Source organism: Anopheles ziemanni, chromosome 2 (assembly GCF_943734765.1).
Source record: "Anopheles ziemanni chromosome 2, idAnoZiCoDA_A2_x.2, whole genome shotgun sequence".
NCBI lineage: Eukaryota > Metazoa > Arthropoda > Insecta > Diptera > Culicidae > Anopheles > Anopheles ziemanni.
In genome coordinates, this window is record NC_080705.1 from 54136214 (window position 1) to 54159893 (window position 23680).

Genomic DNA, 23680 nt, shown 5'->3' on the forward strand with positions numbered 1-23680 from the left:
AGTAATCTAAGCCATGTTGCCTCTTGCATTGCTTCCGATAATGCTATGAACTCTGCTTCTGTGGTTGAAAGTGACACACAGCTCTGTTTCCTACATGCCCAACTAACTGTGCCACCATTCACTTGAAATACGTAACCACTGTTCGATTTCCTATCCTTTTTGTTTTCTGCCCAATCAGAATCGCAGTATCCGATCACTCCGTTTCTTGTACCTATCTTGCTTAGCCGCAAACGAAACTCGCTTGTTCCCTTCAAGTATCGTACCACCCTTTTCACTTCATTCCAATCTCTTTGTGTGGGTCTTACCGTTTTCTGGCTTAAGATCGAAACGGCTGCTGCGATGTCTGGTCGCGTATTAATCGCTATATACAGTAGCTTACCGATCATTTTCTGATAGTCGTAATTACTTGGAAGTGCATCACCTTCTTCTTCAGTCTTAACGTATTCGGGGTCGAGAGGAATGTAGGAGATCTTCGCATCGACTAGGCCACTAGCTTTGATCACGTCGCTTATGTACTTCCTCTGGCTCAGGAAATAATCTCCTCGTTTGTCCTTTTCTATTTCGATTCCTAAAAAGAAACAAACGTCCCCGATAACATTAACTTCAAAGGAACTCTGTAGTCCCGTAAGTAAAGATGAAATCATTCCGGGATCTTCACCAGCCACTATCAAATCATCTACATAGACGAGCACATAACACCATTTTCCTCGTTGTTGCTTTCGATATAAGCAGGTGTCTGCTAAACAACTGGTAAAACCTTGGCGTTTCAACTCCTCGTCCAGTTTCAAATTCCATGATCGTGCCGCCTGTTTCAGTCCATAAAGACCCTTATTCAGTTTACAGACTTTTCCATCAGCATTCACACCACACGGAAGTCGCATGTAAATCTCCTCATCTAGCTCAGCATACAAGAATGCGGTTTTGATGTCATATTGCTTTATCATCATTTTCCTTTTAGCTGCTACTGACATCAACGTACGAAAGGTTGTTTGCCTGACTACTGGAGCAAATACTTCGTCGTAATCCTTTCCATACTGCTGGCTAAACCCTTGTGCGACTAAACGGGCTTTGTATCGACACAATTTCCCATCTGCATCGGTTTTACGTTTATAAACCCATTTGCACCCAATTGCTTTACGTCCTGGAGGCAAATCCACTAACGTCCATGTCTCATTAGCATCTATTGATTCCAGCTCTTCTGCCATAGCTTGCTTCCACTTATCAGCATCCAAGGAATCCATTGCCTCTGCAAAGCTCTTCGGTTCGTCGCTGGACAATTCTCGTTGACATGCAGCAATCCCATCTGGTTCGTCTTCCGGACTAGCATAATCAACATCACTGCTATCGTCCGACGATGCAAAACCTGTTGGTTTCGTTCTGGAAATCACATAGTCCTTATACTTTTCCGGTACTTTATGCTGACGTGTACTTCGTCTCACTGCCGGAGACACTTGCTCACTCGCAGTAGTTGATGGAGTATTCATGCCGGCCTGCGATGATGTATCGTTCACTCCAACTGTGCTATTCGTTGCGCGCACCGATTCGTCTTCACACAACTGGTCGCTCCCCTGTGCTTCACTAAAATCTAGCAATACTTTACTAGCACCTTTGGGAATCTCCTCATTATTTTCACCACCTTCATTGATGAAAATAACGTCACGACCTTTCAATAGGCACCCCGCAGCTGGATCATAAAGTCGGTACCCTTTCGTGTCTTCTTCGAATCCAGTAAGTACACATTCTCTGGATTTCGGGTCCCACTTCCGTCTTTTTATCTTTGGTATCTGAACCATTGCTTTCGTACCAAACACCCGAATATGCGCTAAATCGGGTTTCCGACCACTCCACACCTCCTCCGGAGTCAAATCATGGCCATTCGTAGGAGATCTATTTATTAAGTATACGGCAGTCTGCACAGCCTCCGCCCAGAACGGTTTTGGTAGTTTCGCTTCGAATAACAGGCATCGTGCTCGCTCCACAATGGTACGGTTAGCACGCTCTGCCATCCCGTTCTGCTCTGGCGTGTAATCATTAGTCGTCTGATGCCGTATGCCATGCTTCTCTAAGTACACTTGAAATATTCCGTTGATGTACTCCTTTCCGTTGTCGGTTCGTAGAACCTTTATTTGTCGTCCACACTGTCGTTCTGCCTTTGCGTGAAAATGCTTGAAGCACTTTAATACTTCATCTGCTGACTTGCTTTTCAGAAAATAAACAGACACTCGTCGCGACATATCATCGATAAAACTTAAATAATACCGATTACCTCCCAACGATGGCACTTCCATCGGACCAGAGATATCCGAGTGTATTACTTCTAGCAATCCATCAGCTCTCGTTCCACTGCTACTAAACGGCAGGCGCGTTTGTTTTCCCATGGGACAAATTCGACAGTCACTGATTGCACCTTTATCGCTCATCATCACACCACTAACCACACCGTTAGCCAGCTTCCGCAAGCTGTTTGCGTTTATGTGCCCCAAACGCTTGTGCCAGATCTCCATCGAGACACTTGATGAGCAGGCCATTACCTTGTCATTTCGTCTACGCGTGTTCCTCTCCACCATTTTGAAAAGATCGTTCACCATTACTCCAGTCGCAATAACGTTGCCATCGTTGTTGATTATCCGGCAACCTTCGTTATTAAACACGACTATATTCCCCTTCTTTACTATCTGGGCCACCGATAGTAAATTCATCGAAAGATCAGGAATATACTGAACGTTGTGAACTGGTAGAGCACCCCCTAGATCGCTCTCCGCTGGGTAGATTCGTGCAACACCACATGCTTTTATCTGCATTGCATTTTTGTTTGCTGCCACGATCGTTCCACTTTTATACTTTACAGCATCCAAGAGCTCCAGGTTCCTCGTCATATGCATTGTGGCTCCCGAGTCCACACACCAATCGCTCTCCGCTCCCTCACCGACACTTAGTAACACTGCACCCAACGCATTCCCCTTTGCACTCGCTGAATTTTCAATGCAATGCCTGGCGATGTGACCAAATTTATTGCATTTCCAGCACTTGGGGCCTTTCCGATCGTTTCTTTTGCCCTGGTTCGTTTTGCGTGCCGTATGTGTATCACCGCGTGCGACACATATCCTCTCGCTACGGGATGACTCTTCTTCTTCTTGCAGTAAAATTGTTTTTACCGAGTCGCCCGTTATGATCGTACCTGAATTTTTCAACGCCATCACCATCGGCTGGTAGCGTTCAGGTAGTCCGGCAAGAAGCAGCGCACCAACAAAACGATCTGCAATTTCGAACCCGATTGCGCTCAATTGGTGGCAGGTAGATATCATTCTATTCGCATACGCTTCCATGGATCCGCAGCTCTCCAAGTCGGTTCGAATTAGCTTGTACAGCAACCCGACTTCTCGAGTCAAGCCCGTCTCTTCGAACGCTTCACAAAGCTTTTGCCACGCTTTCTGTGCAGTATGAGTCTCCTTCACATGGTAATAATTATGCGGTTCCAATAATAGAATAATTTTTCCACGTGCTTTTCGATCTTTCACGGGATCCACTGCCTCCAATGTTCCATCGGCTTTAACCGTTGGTTGAACAGCGTCCCAAAGGTCCTCGACTTCTAATAAAGTTTGTACGGCGAATTTCCACGTTGACCAATTCTCGCGTCCAATTAATCTTTCGATTCCGAGAGTTTTATTTAATTCCGCCATTATGGGATTCTGGGCCCATAACCTGTTAAAATGTGAAACGATTAGATTCGGATTAGCAGAGCAATCACGTTACACGTCCTGTTCGTTTGAGGGTTGAAGCAAAAGAGAAAGACTTTTATTCTCAGGTTGATGTCCCTGCTGACATTTGGTGTTCGTTCGTTTACATTTTCGGTTTGACTTCTTACGCGTTGCCTAATATTCAACAAAAATTAATTGAAGTATTTAAAGTTTTTGGAAAAGGGCCATTTTTTCTTCGATGAATGGATTATTATAAATAATTGATTGTATCGACCAAAGATTACATAGATGTTGCTCGTTACTTAGATGTTTTTAACGCAACAGCCATTGAAGCGAATACGTCCTTTTACCAAGCCCTTTTACACGCCCTTGGATGCCCGAACTTTCGGAGGACTGTTGTGGAAAAAGAGAATATGATTGCATCCTCGAAAAAAGAGTAGGTACATTTCATGCTTAGCAGGAAATAGAAACTATTTAAATAACATGCACTGCTTTGCACACGAAACAAATTCCTACGTAAAAAATCTAAATATAATATGACCAGTCTGTGGCACTTCCAGTAGATTTAATTCTATTTTGTTGATGTCATCATGCTCGTTAAGTGGTATTTTTAAAACTCGCATACACAAAACACGTAGTCCGTAAAGAGTATAATTTGAAAATAATCGTTTCAGTTACTATCAAAGATGAGAAATTAGACATGCAATAAACAACATTTTAAAGTCCACAGCTCAGCGTCCTGAATGCTTAATATTCCACGTAACATGATTCAGTCGACCGTCACACGCACATTCTCTAAATCTTTCGCCACACATCTAAAACTTCTATCCTTTCATTTTCTTCATTTCTATGTGTGATGGGTAATGAACGGTGTTGATAATGTTGAAATTACATCTAGATCTGCGGTAGCATTTTTCCTTTTCATGTTTTTAGATTTTTCACCAAGGCGCCCAAACACCTATTGTGACCATTTCATTCTCAGAGCTTTTGTTGGTTTTTAAATTTGTTGCAATGCGCCGATGGCATTGTGACTTAGTTTTGGTGGTCGGCTAAAGTTAAAGTACTAGTATTCTTTAGGTTATGATTTCCGGAGGTGTAGTTCCAACGGATCAGTGGACAGCAGTCAAGTCAGCAATGATGATGTAGAGCCAATGCAAGTAGTTGAAATTTGAAATTTTCCTTTTCACGAGGAACATGCCATTACCGTCGATAGTTCTATAGGATCAAACTATACTGCTTGCCGCTCTACCTAACATGTTTGTTTTCTATTGTTAAAAAATGTACCTATATCTTTAACTCGTATTTAAATGCAAATAGTATAATCGTAGTAAAAGTATAATCCGGTACCATTTCTCTGGTTTCTAGACTCCTCGTTCTTCTATGAGTCGCACATGCAAATGATTTTAATAATAATTTTAATTAAAAAGCCGTGAGGAAATCGAATTCTGGAAATTTGAAAAAAACCAAATGTTTCTACATCCCATCTGCTTAACAACATTGCAGAGATTTTTATTTTGAGATAAATTGTGAAAGGGTGTACGAAAATATGAATAATTAGCGTCCAACGAAAAATGCAACTCCTGTTGCTAACGATGCGATTATATAATTTCCTTTAAATGAGTTTTAGTAAAAAAACATGCTAACGTATATCTATAAGATATGGTAAATTATTCTTCCATTAGTAATACACCATAGAGTGACCTCTAGCGCAAGGAGGAACTATAAAGCACATAGCAGAGGAGACATGCACGCTTTTGGCACTTATCAACGTGACCTTTAGCAAACGGCAGTACAAAATAATTTGCAACCTGTTGTTAGAGAAATGGAAAAAAGGGAAGAACATATCGATACATGTCTTCGAATTGAAAATTTTAAACAAACCACTTTTTATGAAAGCTGTACGCTGAACTGAATCTCAACTTGACCCACTCAATACCAACAGCAATGTTTAAATGTGAACGTTTTACGATTACGGTAATGTTGGATCTGTTCGGCGGCATTCAATAATGTTGTGGTGGCTTATTTGTTTCCTGCTATGGGTGAGTTAGGTGGATTAGTAGTTGCACGGCGATTAGCGTGACTGCACAGAGCGTGACTGACTGTCGGCTGAATGGTCGAGTACTCGTCTCTGCGCAGTTATTTATTGTTGCTTAAATGCACACATTCTCACGCACCAGCGGCTCAGCTATGCTGGCTTTCGTTAGAATTCTATTCAAACTTCTCCAAACATACTTTTTTCAACGAAACTTATATCATACTTCTCGTCTAGTGATTTTTTCTCTGCCATCGATCAAGGATATACGACAATAACGCAAATGACGAGCCCTTGCTCTCCCCAGTTAATGTTCTGATCTTTCTCTTCTTTCTCTTCTTTTTTCTGCCTACCTGTTTCGTTTTCTTGTGCATAAGTTTACTTCGCATTGTCCCTTTTCATGCACGTATTATGCAGCAGATATGGATTGATGTACGTTACGAATAGTTTGCGCATGAAATGCGGTTTCGCTAACTTCTACTGGAGCACTATCGTTTGTACGAATGCGGCTAGCTCTGCATCGCCGCGGATCACCTCGTTGAATTTGTCCGGGAAATCCTTGCCCATTTGTTTCACTAGGTTGAGCACCAATTTGTTACATTCTGGAACGGTAAGGACGGTGGATTATTCGCAAATGCATTTTTGCATATTCACGGATTTGTAAAAAGATTTTTCTAAATGTTTGTGGAGTATCAGAAGAAATATGTTGGAATTGAACTTGGGTAAATTGCCAAAATTGCCAAATATTTACATCAAATAAAACCAAATTATCCAAACATACGAGGGTTGCCTTTTGAGTTTCGGGATTTGGGAAAACTTGTGATGCAATATGTTAATTAAAAATTTTATCGTAAAGTTTGACGCTTTTGAGGTTATCCGTTCTCAGAACGTTTTGACATACGAACGCTATTTGTGTTGTTAAAAAAATGTTTAAAGTTTCAATCGACACGAGTCGTTTTTGAGAGATCTTCGCTTCTTCAGGTGTTGAAAAACGTTGACCTCTCAGTTTATTTTTTACGTACGGGAATTAAAAGAAGTCATTTGGTGCTAGATCCAGGACTATGTGGCGGATGACTCATCAAATGTTTTGAGTACTCAAAAATGCAGTTGATTGAGCCGATGTGTGAGAGCTCGCATTGTCGTGGTGACGGATGATCCGTCGACGGCCGTTGAATTTCCTGATTTCTTGGAAGACAACTGCCAAACAAATTGTTCTGTATCACTCAGAATAGACTGTTCTGCGTTGTTCTAGAGGTTTGGTTGCGATATATCCAGTTTTTCCGAAAAAACATGCGACCATTTGCTTGGAAGTGCTTCGTGCGTGAACAACTTTGGTTGGTTTCGGCTCATCTTGAAACACCCATACAGTCGATTGCAGTTTAGTTACAGGCTCATTCGTGTAAATCCACGGCTCATCATCTGTCACCGCAATCGTATTTTTCGAGCATTTCTTCCGACCAATCGACACGAGTCTTTTTTTGAGAGATTGACAAATTGTGTGGAATCCAACACGAGCAAATTTTTTTGACAGTTACATGTTCATGCAATATTAAGTATATGCTGGTCCCAATAATACCTAAGGTTGTCTCTATCTCACGATAAGTCACACGACGATCTTGCAATATCCGTTCACGCACAGCATCAATGTTTTTCAGAACAACAACTGATTTTGGACAACCTTCACAAAATTAATCTTGGAGTGAACTCCAACCACGATTTAATTCGCCAAACCATCTATAAATACTGATCATTGATGGAGCTTCATCGGAAAAAGTTGCATTAAGTTCATTCATGCACTACTGCTGTGTCAATTCACGTCGAAAGTTGTAAAAAATAATCACACGAAAATGATCACGATCTAATTTCATAATTTGATAGAGTTGAAACTTTTAACATTTTTTTAACAACATAAATAGCGCTCGTATGTCAAAACGTTCTGACTACGTATAGCCTCAAAAACGTCAAACTTTACGATAAAATTGTTAGTTGGTAGATTGCATCACCCGTTTTTTCAAATCCCGAAACTTAAAAGGCAACCTACGTATATAGGAAAGGTTTTTTTGTTTCAAGATTACATACCATCGTCTTGATATTCTTTCTTGTAAAGAACTTGCAGTCCGATAACTAGGACTCTGCTCATCAGGGGTACTAGGTTTTCATCGCCCTGTTTGTACAGGAGATCGAGGCACCGGAAAACAGCCAAATTTTCGGTGAAATCTTCCCGCAAAGGTAAGTACTGCACAAACACTGGGAGAACCTAGAGAGGTGAAGAGAAGAAAATCAAATAAAGCTCAACGGCAACGAGAAAGTTGCAATGGGGAAATTAGTAAAGAAAACCATTTACGTACACTCTTCAGTGGCACCAGACTACAGTTCGTCGTTATTAGCCGCGCCAGCGCACCGCACAGATTATCCAGCGTGCCTGCATGCTGTTCTTTCGAGACGAGCTGGGAGAGAGCTGCCATGATTTGAGGATAATGACTATGATAAACAGAGAAACAAAGTTTATTTAGTACCAATATGCGAGTTCTCTGATGACCTGAGTCCATCTAGTTTCCATAAATGAAATAAAGGGTTCAGTTTTCAGTCTATTCATACTTACCCAAAAGTGCACTCTTTTCCATGCATCACCATCTCACCCAGTCCGTACACGGTGTTGCTACGTACGTCGTTATTGCGATCCTGGACGCACGACAGAAAGATTGGTAACAGCGTCTCAATCCAGTTGCGCGTATATTCTTTCAAGCCCTCGAAGCACTCGGCCAGCACACCGATGGCAAAAGCTCGTTGCGAGTCCGTCGCCTCATCTTTTTGTTTCGACTTTTCCTGGCAAAAAAGCAAACATATCAAGTAGGCGTAAGCAACTGATCACGATTATGAATGGGATGATGTTTCCCCAACCTATTACTTACTATTTTCTGAATAAAGTACGGCCAAACACGACCAAAATAAATAGCGAACTCTTCCGGCGGAAGAGCGCGGCCAAACTTTGGTAGAATATCACCAGCCGACTCGAGGATCGCCTCATCGTATTCGCTTTCTTCCTGCTCCTCGTCCACCGGCTCGTCAAACTGGCAGGCAACCTTACCGTTCAGCACATCCACGATACAGCTGAAGATGGCATCCTTCTGTCCATCCGCCACAAACGTGTCCGCACCGACCTCCTGTAGAATGTCGGTGTAACCATCGAGAGCCGACATAACCACCGTACGTTCCTCGTCCGTTCGGATGATTTCGCTAAGCTTGGGAATCAATATCAGTACCGTCTGCTTCACGCCCTCCGCGTTGCCGAGCTGGTGCAGCGCAACGACGAACTGCTTCACCGCATCGATTGACGCCTTGCGGATGTTTTCATTCGGGTAGTTGAGCAGCTTGTAGATGTCTTCGAAGGCCGTCTGAATGAAGGGCGCAAAGGCGGACCCGGTATGCTCAGCAAACTCCATCAGTGCCAGGATGGCTTCTTCCTTTTCGTCCATGTACGCATTCTCGATGCTGTACCCAGCCAAATCCTCCTCCTCATCGTCGTCGTCTCCTTCAATCGAATTTTCGATATCATACTCCTTGTCGTCGTCGTCTCCATCATCGACTCCGTTTGTGCCACTTTCGTTCATCAGGTTTGGTAGATCATCACCGGCTCCATCTTTGAATGTCGGTACAACACCCTTCGTGCTGCGTACGCTGTCCAGCATCACCTGGACAATCTTCGACAACGAACCTTGCATGTCCTCGCCCACCGAGGAAGCCATCGAAGCGAACAGATTGTAGCAACTCCGGCGCAGGTCCGGATCGTCGCTCTCGTCGAGCATGGTAAGGCCCAGATTGAGTGTGTCCACAGCCAGTGGCAAAAAGTTATCCTTCCCGATCGTGCGTACCAACGCGGCGAACGTGTCAATTGCTTGCGGGCGCAACGTGCGGATGTCTTCGTCTTCCGATTTTACCAAGTACACTTTCAAGCAATCGATCAACCTAGGGAAGTATGGCAGCATGTGCGTCTTGGCGGCGTTTGCTGTGGCAGCAATCGCCGTTAGCGACAGTTCACGCAAATGGACGGTGTTGCGCGAGTCCAGCGATTCGAACAGACGCTCCATCAGCACCGGCAGGTGGGGCGTCAGTTGATTTTCCAGATTTTCGCAGAACGTTTCCAAAGCGTAGAATACACGATCGATGTGCTGCGGTTCCTTGCCACCCGAGCGTATCTGAAGGCACAGCTGCTGAAGGAACTCGAACAGAATGGGAAGGATTTCCTCGGCGTGCTGGGAAATTTCCGGCTGCAGATGCTCGGAAAACTGTCCCAATGCGAAAAGGGCCGCGTTGCGAATCATCACGTTCGGATCGGTGATTCCGCGCTTGATTACATCGAGCAACACCCGGAGGTATTTGTTGCAGATGTGCTCCGAGCAGCCCTCAGCAATCACCGCAATCGAGAGGTAGGCGGCCTTTTTCGCCAACGGGTCCGATCCGCCAAGTGCCGGTTCGAGCAGTGCCATCAACGGCGGAATAAGCTGCTTCGGGGGAATGTGCAGGGCAAGCACATCGAGTGATTGCGTAGCGCAGGTGCTCGGGGTCGACACCTCGTTGCTGCCAAAGTACTCTTCGTCTTCGTCCTCCACGTCAGGGGCCGTGCTCATGAGAGCAAACAGCGCCAATATAATTGGTTCGACTAGCTTCTGTTTGATGATCATCTTCTTTTTCAATCTTACCAGCCAACCCACAAAGGTAATCGTTTTGACTCGAATCGAATCGTCCAGCTGGGCGTTGCCACCCAGTTGTAAGCAAAAATCAACGAGCAACTTCAGATGTGGTGTGAGCGTACGGGACGATTCGTCCGCGAGACTTTCGAGTATATCGAACGCTTCGATAAATTTGAACGAATCCTGCTCGGCGAATGCAGCCAGTGCTTTCAGCACGTACGGAATCGAGTCCTGGTACGTCTGTTCTACCTCCTGTCGGCCCGGAATGAACGGCACTAGATGGGACATTCCTAGCAGGATATTGTAGATAACCGGTGTTGCCATGTTTCCCGTTGCTTCCGTTGCCACAAGTGCACCAGAAAACAGTTGACAAACCATTTCGATGTGCGGCATAAATTGATCCGGTGCTACGTCGGTCAGCGTGGCAAATACTGACGAACCGAGTTCACTCAGTTTCGGGTCGCTCGACTTGGTGCTCTCGAACATAAACGTTAGTACCTCATGCATCCAGCCGTCCTCCTTTTCAGCTTCGTGTTTAACAAGCACGCCCACGAAGGCTGTGATAGCGTTGCGGACGGATTTTTCCGATTCATTCACGATGGCCTCCAACATACCCTTCTTGATAAGGGCTTGAGTTTCAACTGGGACCTCCCGCCACGCACGCAGCTTACATAAATGCTTTTTCAAAAGCATTGCCGCGTATTGTCGTACCTGGGTGTCCGGGCTAGATACGCAGATCTGACACAGTTGGGGAATTGTTTCTGCTTTTTTGAACGCTTCTTTCAATTCCGCGGTAGCCTACGAAGAAAGTATAATACAAAATGCATTTAAATTAGAAAAATTTATTGTTGCCTCCTACACTTTGCGTCGACTACATGCAGTGATGATTAGAACACAGGAAACGATTTTAAACTACAGGAAATTCAATCAATCATCTATCAGGCCATGCTTCTCTCTAGTCAAGCATGGCATTACTCTTCGATGCTATTTCGAACCGGGATCTACAGCATAGGTTTTATTTACATCGAATTCATGTTTTTGTACTCACTTGCTGTATCATATCATTATCAGCAACTAAGAGATTTTTGATTATTTGTTCCATCTTGCGGCAATTTGATCTCCTACTGCGTGGGGTTTCTTCGCCACCGAAATACCAAAGTCAGCAGCTTTGTAGCGCTAATCTACTTGTGGACTGAAATGGATAATCCTAGAGTATACTTTAATAAAGCACAGACTGTATATTTTATCACTGCACATACAATTTTCAAACGGAATACGGACTTTTCGCCACGGCACACAGATCGTCACCATGCACAATCGTTTCTTAATTCAGTATGCAAAATTTGCACACTTCTCGGCGCAGGGGGTGCAGCAGTTTTCACAGCCGACCATAACCTCAATTTGCTTGCGGCAAATGTGTCAGTATAGCTGTCAAATTTTTGGCAGTCGATACAATTGAAACGATCAAAATAACGGATAATTCCTCTTTTAAAAAAAGGTTTTTTCAAGTTTGCGGTTAATATATGAAAGTTTGTTATGGAAGCGACTACAAGTTTACGGAAAAAAATATAATTTTAATTAAATACATCAGTTTTAAAAATTCATAATTTGTACTAAACTTTGTTTTACAATTTAGTACATGAAACCAGCTGTCACTGAATATTTACATCGCCAGCATTTGTAAACAAATACACGTGTCTGTCCACTCCTTGAAGCGCCCAATCTGTGCATTCCTGCCGGTGATATGGAATTATTCACAGTAAATCGGTAACTATCAAAAATATTGGTATTAATTATGTATAAGCGCTAAGATGAAAGTTATTTCCGCAGCTACGATGCGACGAAACTCAATGAAGCCGACGAGAGGAATCAAGAGGAACACATTTTGAAACAGCTGCAGTCTCGCAAGGAAAAGAAATCTAAGCGCGCATCAAAGTTACCGGTAGAAAATGATGAAGTTGTGGGTCAAAATGAGGAACCGCCAGCTACAAGAGATTCAGAGGAGCAGGCCGATTGCACAGCTGACCCTGGGATCGATGAGAACACCCTCGTTCCGGAAGTAACAGATGCTCAGGATAAACAAGAAACAGCAGATGATGATGAAACGAAGGAAAACGACACCCAAGTCGATGGCCAGACGCAACAATCCGAAATAGATGCAAAGAAATTAGGAGATTTTATTGTTCTGGGAGGAGATAAATTGCATCGCCCTCAGAAAACAGATGAAGTTCTTCCGCCGTGGTTATCTCATCCTACAGTTATTGAGAGTGATCTTTCCACCAAAGGTCCTTCAATCAAGAAACAACCCTATTTGGAAGAAGTTATTAAAAAAAATTTGAAAAGCATGGGCTTCAAACAATTGTTTCCCGTGCAGCATCAAGTTATTCCGTGGATACTAGAAGCTCACCGTAAGCCAGCTCCATTCTGGCCGCGCGATGTTTGTATCTCTTCCCCTACCGGTAGCGGTAAAACACTAGCCTTCGCCGTACCGATTGTTCAACTGCTGCTTAAACGAGTCGCACCCGCAATTAGAGCCCTGATAATCCTTCCTGTACAAGAGCTTGCGGAGCAAGTCCACGATGTGTTCAAGAAACTCTGTGCAGGTACCAACCTACGACCGATTGTTCTCTCGAGAAAACAATCGTTTCATTTAGAGCAGACGAAACTGGTGGAATGCTTCAACGGAGAGTACATCCAGAAGGTGGACATCGTGGTGACGACGGCTGGTCGCCTGGTGGAGCATCTTCATTCAACCCCCGGTTTTACATTGCGACAGCTTCGATTCCTGATCATCGACGAAGCGGATCGTGTAATGAACCAGATTCAAAATGACTGGCTCTACCATCTGAACAAACACGTGAAGCAAGAATCGGATGAATATTTGCTGGGCCATGCAGCTGGACAACTCTCGCAAACAGAACTTTTTGATAGACCACGTCAACCTCACAAACTGCTCTTTTCGGCCACCCTCAGTCGCGATCCGGAAAAACTGCAGACATTCAAATTATTCCACCCAAAACTGTTCACAGCCGTACCGAATATGCCGATGATGATGAAACCGGCGCGTCCAACTAACGCCAAGAATTCCGAACAGTTACGTGGAAAGTTCATTGGTCAGTACACGACGCCTTTGGAGCTAAAGGAATTAGTGTGCTTCACACAGTACCGCATCAAACCGCTGACTTTATTCGCATTGATTCGCGAAAACGGCTACAAGAAATTTTTGGTCTTCACCAACTCCATTGACGCCGCGCATCGTCTTTCTTTCGTTCTGCAACGACTCTTTGGAACTGATTTGCTAATAGAAGAGTGGTCATCGTCGCTCACTCCAACGGCTAGGCGATCCGTTTTGAGTCGGTTCAACCTGGGTAAGGTAAACGGAATCATCAGTACGGATGCGTTAGCACGTGGTATCGATATCGACGATATCGAGGTGGTCATTTCGTACGATATGCCACGGCATATTAACACGTACATCCATCGCATTGGTCGTACGGGTCGTGCTGGTAATCGCGGTACATCTATTATGATGTTAATAGATGAGGAAAAGAGTAAATTTAATGTAAGCTGTTCACAAATGGAAAACCAAATGTATCGATTGCATATACATTGAATTATTTACATTCACAGACGCTGCTTAAAGAAGCTGGAAAAAATGAACTCAATGCAATCGACATAAAATCGTCTACAGAGGAAGAGTTTGCAGGAACATATTTGTCTGCTCTCAACGATTTACGCGATGCACTGGAGCTAGAAAAGCAAACCATCATAAAGATTCGAAATGGCATGACCATTGCCAATATGGTAGGTCTCTACTTTTTCCTCGTATATTACTCGGATGTGATTTTTGTTAATCGATCACCAACATTTTATTTTTCCCAGACGAAACTTAATCTGCTCTCAAAGCTGAAGGAACGGGTGAAAGCTGGAAATGAAAATACAACGGAACTCATCAAATCACTTCCGTACGTTCCGCAAAGCTGGTCGAACACAAGCATCGAGAAAAAGGCCGGCAAGGAACCTGGGCGTAAGAAGCGAAAGTTGGCCGATACCGAGAAAGCAACGAATGAAAAGGCTGAAGACCCATCGTTGATGCAACCGGAAGCGAAAAAGAATCGCTGGAGGAATAAAACGGACAACGTTGAACTTCCCACGCAACTAGCGTCAACCAAGGCATCGTGAGTTTATGGCTGCAGGATTCTTTTATCTACCTTCGAAGAGGTACGCATGTTCAAGTAATTTATCTTTTTGCTAGACGTAATTGAAGAGGTTTTTTATTATAAATAAACCCTCATCATCTAAAAATTACTTGAACGTGCTACTTCATCCGAAGAAACCTCGGATACACGACGCTAAGCATATAAAATAAATATATTTCAACAATGTCACACTACAATATTTTCATGTTGTATATTTTTCATTCATTTGGGGTGCCACGCCACAGGTGTGAGATCGAATCTCGAGTCTTGGCACCCCCCGGTATTACGAACGGCTGACCACCGATCTATAATATATGTTTTGCATGGATATGATGTTTTAGATGGATTATTTTTATTTCTTCAATTACAAATGTTTAAAATCGCCTTGTACTGCTAAGTTTGTGCTGGCAACCGAAAATATAAATGCGTCTCCTGGTCTGCCAATATGATTATTTAATAACGGTTAGTTGTTGTTACTTCAACACTACTGGTTTTTCACACAATTACCCCCCCTCCCCTGTAGCTGAGGACAACGTTTACAACATTTTCGGCTGTAAAATTTGTTATAACCGTTCGCCCGTTGCGCTGTGAACTTTTAAATGATCTATAACCGCTTTCAACCGTTTCGCATGACAGTTCTTTCCGTGTTTGTTTATAATCGATTTAAGGTAGTGAAGAATGGAATCCACTGTGTGGATGGGTGAATAATGTAAACGGATATACGGGTAGTATGTGAATAATCGTGAGTTTCTGAAAGTGACGAGAACACACAACAGAATAACACCTCCGCCTAAATTAGTGAAGACTGGTGTTAAGGTCGACAAACCCTCCAGCAAGGCTAAAAATAATAGAATCTCTCATCGAGCTGCTGGACCAGCTTTCTGCACGTACCTGATATTAGTGTTTGTTGCGATTGTACTTTTTCGCAACGCCTGTTCGTAGCTCTCTTCTTTGGTTTAGTGAAAATATGTAATCTTCGGGTAGCGCAACGCAAGCAAAGAACAACGGATTCGTCAATTGTGTCGCACCATTTGCCGTGCGTGCGATTTCTTGCATCTTGCAAAATCGCACATACGCCGTGTGCGCCAGTGAGTGTATGTGTGTGTAGGTGTTCCTTGATTTCTTCTGCCACCACCAATAACCATCACCTCAATGGGCGATGAGCTGGACATGAACTTTGGAGAGCTGCGGGACAAAAATGAAATCATCCGGAAGTACGTGGAAAACCTGAACCGCCTCCGACAGCTGGCTGCACGGCGTGGTCAGGTCAGCGAGGGCGAGTTCAACAACTACCTTATCCGGCACTACTTCCATAACAACAACATCATCAACTACATTTTCGATAAGCATACGAGTCGCATACTCCTGAAGACGGTCATCGAGCGGAAGAAGAAGATAATTAACTTCATCTTCCTGCTGATGACGCTCTTCATCGTTTTCTCGTACAAGCACGAAGTATCCACCGTCGTTCTTCGTAATATCCAGAGCTTCATCTATCCTGGAATGCGCTTCTGGCGCAAGGCTACCGTTCCGATAATTGCGTCCTACCCCTCGCTGACGGAGTATTACGATGAAAGCTGCCTGCTGACGAATCCTTACTTTCAAGTGGAAAATCTCAATTGCGATCCTTGTGCGGACGTGGCCAACGTACTCGACTTTACTGCCGTACTGGAGTCACGTTCGACGACATCGGCCTCCGCGGCAGCAGCGGCCGCTGTCAATTATCCTTACATTTTCAAAACGCAAAAAGAGCTTGTCGACATCGGGAGTCTGCAGACTCTCTTCGAGCAGCACCGGTCAGTATTTACCAAAGACGCGTACAGGGTGCAGTCAACCGATGACGCGATCCGCAACCTGGACGATCTGTTCCGGGTGTTTGTGAACGTCAGCCACGGCGGAACCGGTGGTACGCCAAAGACGGGAACGGCCCCACCGGAAAGCCACAGCGTGTGGCGATGCAACCGGATGGAACCGGCACGACTCCTGCGAAGGTTGTTTCCCCGGCCCTCACGGCTGCCGGCGACGGGCGTTAGTTTGGAGCGCTACCTGCTGATCGATACGCCGCAGGCCCCACTCTACAGCATCCCGGACGCAGAATGTGCCAACATGTTCGTCATTCAGGGCAGCGGTAGCCGTACGTTTTTGCTGCGACCGACGCAGGAATGCCGGCACCGGTGCAGGACACTCTCCGTACGATTGCCACCGTACTATGGATGTAAGTCAGTTGCATGTAATTCTACAATCACATACAAGAGTTTTGAACATCGAATCGGCAATTTTTAGTTCTTGCACAATTGGTTTTTATTTCATTCCGATATTGTTTACCATATTCTGTTTATTTCATCTATGGCAACTAGATTGGATCGCTTCTGTGCAAATCAATCCACATAAAGACAATTTAATCCTTTACCCAGGGATCGGCAAAGTTCATTCCGCGTGAAAATATTAATCGGACTTACAAAACACAAATATATATGATGATGATTCCACCTCAAACTTCTGACTAGGATTGAGAGAATACATTTAACTTCGTTTGCCGTATGTTTGCGTGTATAACTTTAACTCTTAATTTTTAGAAAAGGTTTGATTTACAATTATTTGCTTTCTTTTACTTAATTTAGCAGCTGTGCAGTAGATGTTCACGGTTCTTATCATCATTTTTTTTTAAATAGGGCTCATATTCCGTTGATAAAAATACAAAAAAACCGTAATTTCCAAAAATAATCGTGGAAAAAAGTGGTGTAACATACACAAAAAAGGCAATTTTAAATTCAACTTTTAAATACGTTCATGCGATGTAATTCAACCATTTTATTTTACAAGCGATTCCAAATAAGTCTTAAAAATATCTACAATATATAACATTTAGCATTAAAATTAAAGGCCTTATTGCACCTTCTGTGCAACGTGTGTCGGCCCCAGCCTCAACCTTTTTCTTTCACTTTTTTTACACTTGAACTTCCATTTCGAAAAGGGTTACAATTTAAGATAGTTACTTACTAAATCATAAAGAGTATACTGTTAACATAATCAAATGATGGTTATTATCTAATGATACAATGCAACTTTTTGGGGTCATTCATAAGTTTTACTGTTACTAAATCTTTCTATTATGTAAATTTTAATTGAACGGTACCGATTTCGACACGTGTCTTCTACTTATATTGTTTTTTCTCTTAATCTTCCAGTGATCTACAACTGGTGGTACTGGAAGCCAGTATCCCTACCGGAGTTTACCGCCAAAAGCCCATCGATTAGCTACGTTGGAAGCTATTGTTGAGAAAAGAAAGATTCCATGCAACATACAGGACGATATACGGAGCAGAGGACGATCGGTCGGTTAATTTAGTATTTAGCACATCCATCGCAGAGCAAGATTCGTTTTACTCGAAAAAAACCACACTATTATGTGTTACATACTGGCGTAATACAATTTGATGAATGGTGCGCCAGTAAACCCCAACGCTATGAGATTTCCAAACGAACGACGCTTCCATGCGTCCAAGGCGCGGGACAACAGGATAGAGTTTTAGAAGCAATTGTCGACGATAGTGAAGGACTAGCTTTGTATTTTTTTTTTTACATTATGGACCGATTATTATTTTCTTAAGGAAGCATTTTACTTTTCAAAAGTAAACAGTTGAACAAAAAAAAAATAAGTCAAAAAAATAGAACCCAGCGAAAAACGCGTAATCCAATGAAATATTATTTATACCATTAGTGGACTGTAAATAGATTGTGTGATTATTTGAGGGCATTTACAGCAAAAGATAACGAACACTGGCAGTAATACATATTAAACCAATGCACAAACGGGAACGATGGCCGCCAATAGCATAAGCTCAAAACATTACACGTTGATCGTAGCGCAATGCATTAACAGTTTCTTTCTCTATTCTAACCGTAACCAGAATAGTTGCAATGAATTAACAAACAAGCCCACTTCAGCAGGGTTGCGGATGAAGAAAGCTCTCTGGAATCTCGAGAGGGACTTTTTCGTTACAAACGTGTTCTTTATGTTGTGTGCGGGGGTTTTTATTTTATTTTTATTATTATTTTTTTTTTTTTATATCACCTCAACGATATTTTGGAGAGATTATTTACCAACTAACCAAGGTTTAAAACCAAAAATCACATTTGCGCTAAAGAGACTGTTATGATTTACATTTTGTTTTTCTTTCGTTCTTAGGCTTATTTCCAGTTTAAGTTCTAGGATATTTAGCATATACACTACCGAAGAGATCAGCTGTTGATCAATCTCAGACTCTTTCCTGTAGTTATACTAGCGAATAAGCTGTACCGCTCGCCATTTCCGAAACAAACAAATCAGTCGCGCATAGAATTTTGTAAGCCTGATTTGATGTCAATTTGTTTTCCCTCTTCTCGGGAGTGTCCGTTCAAACGGCTAACACTATTAACTTGTACATCTATGAACAGGAGGCTTAACGTTAATGCATCTACGAACAGAAGGTATCACACTTACAAAAAGATCGCTTCGACGTATATACAAAAAAAGCAACTAGAAACAGCACTGATCTTACTAGCAACCAGAAGCAATGTTTTTTTTACTTTAATTAATAACGCTAAGCCATCAATAACAATATCAGTCCTTCCTGACCTAGGAATGGGCAGCGATTTGAAGATGTTGAGAAGAAAAACAGACGTAATGTTCCACCTTGGGGAAGGGATAACTAGGAGGAAATAAGTAAAACTGAAATATGGCTCTTGTGTTACAAAAATCGTCTTTAGTTTTATTTCATATAATTAGAAGATGAAAATTTGTTCATACATTCGGCAGCCAAAGTTGGATAAAAGAAAGAAATTATTACCAAAAATAAAACGATGAAAAGAATCCAAACTCATGAAAGGAACGTGTAGTATTGCATTTGTAATTCAAGTTCGGGATTCAGCAGGGGAATCGTTTTTTTTCTCAACCACCTTTTGTTTTACTGTGCCGTAACGAGTGGTGTTCCAGCCTGGATGGCGGCCAGCAGGGTTGCGGGCAGCGGAAATCCGAAATACGTGTCGTTGTTAACAGCCTGCTGAAGCACCCGTATCCAAATGTGGTCAATGGCGAGCAGTTTTGGATTGCCGACAACAACGAGCGCCACCTTGGCGCGAGAGAGCGCCACATTGACTCGCTTTGGAGAAGAAATAAACCCGAGCAGCGAATCCTTGTCGCGTACGACAAGCGTGCGGGACGAACGAACCGTCGAGACGATCACAATCCGGCGCTCCTGGCCTTGGAATTCTTCCACCGAGCCCGTCTTCGGTGCCTCGAGCGATGCGGTATCAAAAATGCGCCGTATGATTTTAGCCTGCTTCACGTACGGCGTGATGATGCCAATATCGGACGGCTGGTAACCCTTTCGGTACAGCTTCTCCACGATTGAGTGCACCATATTTGCCTCGGGCGCGTTTAACCACGACGGACTGTCCGGGGTCTGCAGGTTGGTACCATCGATGCCACAGAAAAAGAACCCGTGATTAACGATTGGTCGCGTTATACGAAGTATGCCTTGGAGCGTTGCTAGCAACATGGTGTCTTCAATGCTGAGCGTTTTTTGCTTTGGCACGAGCTGTGAATCGTAGAAGATGTCGCTGTACAGCTTGAGCACCGACGGGATGGAGCGATAGTTGATGCACAGTTTGGTCACTAGCCGCGGATTGTAGCCATGCGTGTCGGGAAATCGATCCCGATCAATACTGTAGGGGCGTGCGGTGTTTAAAAGTCGCTCCAGCAGTGGAATATCGTATCCATAGGCCTTTCCCTCGAACGAAAGTATGGTCGGCCCGAGTTGTTTCGGGTCGCCAACAAGTGTTACCGAGCCCACGGTCTGGTTGATGAGGGAGATCGGAATTAGCACCTCCGGTTCACTGGACTGTCCCGCCTCGTCGATGATGACGTGCGTGAAATGGTTGCGTGCAAAGCGTAACTGCATCAGTACGCCGATGCCCGAACAGGTGCTGATCGTCACCCGATGGCGTCCAATGTGCTTCGCCTGGCACTTCATGCGCAGCCCCGATTCGGTTACCAGCGTTTCACCGGAGCTGTTCCGCTCTTCGGAGATGTCTACCGTTGCGCAGAAGGGAGCCAAATGTTCCGGGATCGATTCCCGTTCCACCTGGTTTGTGCTGACCAGTCGGATGAAATCGCCTGGCTTGAGCACGCCAGCCACGGCCAACCGTTCGGTGATAAGATACGCGGCACTATTTGACGGCGTAGCGACGATGAGCCGACTGTCGGGTGAATTTAGTGCCAGCTGATGAATCAACTCGATTGTGGTGATCGTTTTCCCTGTGCCAGGTGGGCCAAATATAATGTACGGCAATGGACGCGCTTCGCCACGCAATACATTCATGATCGCGGCCTTCTGATAGTGATTCAGATTTGGATTCCGCCAGGGTAATACTTCACCCGGTGTACCGTCTGCATTTTCCAACACCAGTTCTTCGCTGTCATTTAGACGCACGTTAAGAGCAGGCTCTCGGGCTGCAATCTTCTCCGGAAATAGGTACTCCATCCCCATGGTGGCTCTAACCCGCGTGATGGCATGCTGCTGCTTCCGGTAGGGACCCCGTCCATACGAGAACGTAATTCGATAGCTTTCGCCGTTGTAACGAGACTGAAAGTTGGAGTTAAACTTCAACAGGACTCGGTTTTGCTGAACCTTGTGAATGACTCCTTGGTAAGTGGGCACTTCTTTGTCGTCCTCTTTACACCACGGAGCGGTAGCGTTTACCGTGTCCCCTAGCATCACGGATGGACGTGTCTCGGCAATGTTGGGCATGTGCAGGGCCAAAAAATTTTCAACTGGTATAAAGTGTGCACGTTCCATGTCGAACTTCCGGAACGAGATATATTGATTTATTTCCTCCAGAAAGATCCAGTGTCCGAACAGGCGGGTATAGTTACGAATGGACAGTGGCTCGTCCAGACAATACGGGGGCTTTCCGAGGGCTTCCCGAAGTTGGTGTCTATTTTCCGCCCCGAGGACCAGCTCGAACAGCTCCGATGGTACGGTGTACATCGGGATTTTGAATGCGACGAAGTTGGGTGGTTTGCTTATCCGCTGTCCCGGGATGATACGTGCCGTTTTCATTTCTCGACGCATGTTCAGGGCAGCCAACTTTTGTTGCAATTGTCTCAACCTTGCATTGCTGGCAGGATTTTGCGGATTCTCGGTTGCACCACTTATGTCGGATAGCTGGTGCCCATTATCACCAATGTTGATGTTAAAAGTGCGACCTATTTGAAAATTACCAGCGAACATCCACACCCAGCCCTCACGGTGCCATCCGGGAAAAGAGTCACCGGTGATACTGAACACATATTCTTCCCTATCGCCGGGAAACAGGACGAGCTGGGCATTGGCCACCGGACTTTTCAGGTTTACTATTGGTTGTTGGATGGTTTTCATTGGTTTAACCTGTAAAATCCGGTGACGTTTTCTAGACTCGTTCCTTACAGTGATCTTGCATACGGTCGATTCACTTGTTCCCTTCAGCTGAACCTCGAAATCGCCGATAATTTTGATTCCCTGTTTATCCGACCATATTTGCGTTTCTTCCTTGGTGCCTTCTCTTCCTGCTATTTTGGTTCCGTTTGAAGGTTTTGGTTTATCATTCTCAGACTGACTGGTACTGTTCGGAGCAGGTACAGTTGCATTGGTCCGATCTGGTTCCCTAGCAACAATCTTGCTGCCTTCAACATATTTAACACTCAGACACCGCATTTGAACGTGTTCATTCTCGATGGCTATAAAGGTTACCGTATCTCCAACTGACGGTCGATAGCTGCCAGCCAATACATCGGCCTGGTAAACATATTTGCCGCTTAGGGTGAAAATTTCACCACCGTTTGTATCGATGGTTGAAATTTTTCCACTCCCATTAACTGTACGCGACGGTTCGATGGCAATTACTTCCAGCACCTCACCCTTGAAATCGACATACTCGCTGTCCATCTGCACATAGCAATCGAGCGTAACGTAATCGCCCAGTACCGGGACGAACGACATGCGTATCTTATCCATGTCCACGTTGATCGGGGCGCCAATATCTGTTTCGATGACAATCACGTTGCCGTCCTTCTCGATGACTTTTCCCGGTTCCCGACGTTGTGTTCGTTTGTAATAGACAGTATCTTTGCCAGATGTTGGCTTTGCGTTCTGTTCCTGCAAGAACAGAGTCAGAAGAAAAGTCATTGAAAACATTAAAAAAAAGGATTCTAGACCTTCAAGAATTTTAATTATGTCACTACCATATTGTTATCAATTTTTTTAATTGTGGCCATCTATACAATTTTCAAAGGAAAAACATCTTTATCATGGTGTGCTCCATCAGGGTTTAATACATACCGTCCAGTTGGATTCATCCACCGCGATCCCGTTCTCCGTCCACATTTCATCGATGAGGGACAAAATTTTAACCACCTTCACCGTACTTTCGCCCGATGCCTCATCATGCTTACGATAAGCGAGAAACGAGAGGCGCGAGTTCTCTTCGATACGTTCCGACGAAACGCAATTTTTCAGCATTGTCTTCGGCACAAAATAAAGCTGGTCAATAATGAAGTGGTCCCCGCGCATGGCGGTTACGCGTCCTGTGGAGAGGGAAACACATTTTTCCACCTTGTAGTCATCATCTCATAATACAGCATCCTTTGAAGCAACGCCAGCCCCCCTCACATCAAGCAGACGTGCAGAGTAGTGTGTCTTACCGGTTTTCTTAAAGCAGTTTGTCGGTTCTACTACATCGTAGACACGTGGCTCCTGTGAAGTTTCATTGTGCAGTGTTGTATTGACATCACTACTGTCCCGAAGATCCTCTTCCATGCGTCGTAGTTTTTCTTGCAAGAGTTTCATATCAGAGGCCTCAGCTTGCGAGTTTCCGCTAAGGATCTTCCACACAAGTCGTAACATGATTGCGTTGTATTTAAAGTACTTAAGAGAATAGAATTCTTTCGTTTTTCAAGTTTTGAGATTGTGCGTTAAACGTAACGATAATTATTTCAATTGAAAAAAATAATAGGGCAAATAAAAACAGCATCAACTATGG

The 23680-nt window shown here is 43.9% G+C and overlaps 4 protein-coding genes across 5 annotated transcripts; 2 read left to right on the forward strand and 2 right to left on the reverse strand.

Annotated features, from left to right (window-relative positions):
• Positions 1–6058: 6058 nt before the first annotated feature.
• Positions 6059–11755, reverse strand: LOC131282481 (importin-4-like). 2 transcript variants are annotated; one of them, XM_058311961.1, is made up of 7 exons: positions 11703–11755; positions 11470–11628; positions 8643–11219; positions 8333–8556; positions 8079–8211; positions 7810–7987; positions 6059–6332 (listed from the first exon to the last, which is right to left on the reverse strand). In XM_058311961.1, exons 2-7 carry the CDS (start codon positions 11521–11523, stop codon positions 6208–6210), a joined length of 3291 nt encoding a protein of 1096 aa, XP_058167944.1. In that variant the 5' UTR covers positions 11524–11628; positions 11703–11755; the 3' UTR covers positions 6059–6207. The 2 variants fall into 2 exon arrangements, with proteins under 2 accessions (XP_058167944.1, XP_058167945.1); XM_058311962.1 differs by having other exon boundaries at positions 11470–11638.
• Positions 11756–12165: 410 nt separating this feature from the next.
• LOC131293872 (probable ATP-dependent RNA helicase Dbp73D) lies at positions 12166–14674 on the forward strand. The gene is made up of 4 exons (XM_058321921.1): positions 12166–12188; positions 12252–13983; positions 14052–14225; positions 14304–14674. The coding sequence occupies exons 1-4, from the start codon at positions 12166–12168 to the stop codon at positions 14601–14603; spliced, it is 2229 nt and encodes a 742-aa protein (XP_058177904.1). The 3' UTR covers positions 14604–14674.
• Positions 14675–15304: 630 nt separating this feature from the next.
• On the forward strand, positions 15305–19456 carry LOC131282105 (uncharacterized). The gene is made up of 2 exons (XM_058311500.1): positions 15305–16835; positions 17809–19456. Exons 1-2 carry the CDS (start codon positions 15773–15775, stop codon positions 17898–17900), a joined length of 1155 nt encoding a protein of 384 aa, XP_058167483.1. The 5' UTR covers positions 15305–15772; the 3' UTR covers positions 17901–19456.
• On the reverse strand, positions 19351–23554 carry LOC131282103 (probable RNA helicase armi). The gene is made up of 3 exons (XM_058311499.1): positions 23343–23554; positions 22981–23225; positions 19351–22797 (listed from the first exon to the last, which is right to left on the reverse strand). The coding sequence occupies exons 1-3, from the start codon at positions 23542–23544 to the stop codon at positions 19567–19569; spliced, it is 3678 nt and encodes a 1225-aa protein (XP_058167482.1). The 5' UTR covers positions 23545–23554; the 3' UTR covers positions 19351–19566.
• Positions 23555–23680: the final 126 nt, after the last annotated feature.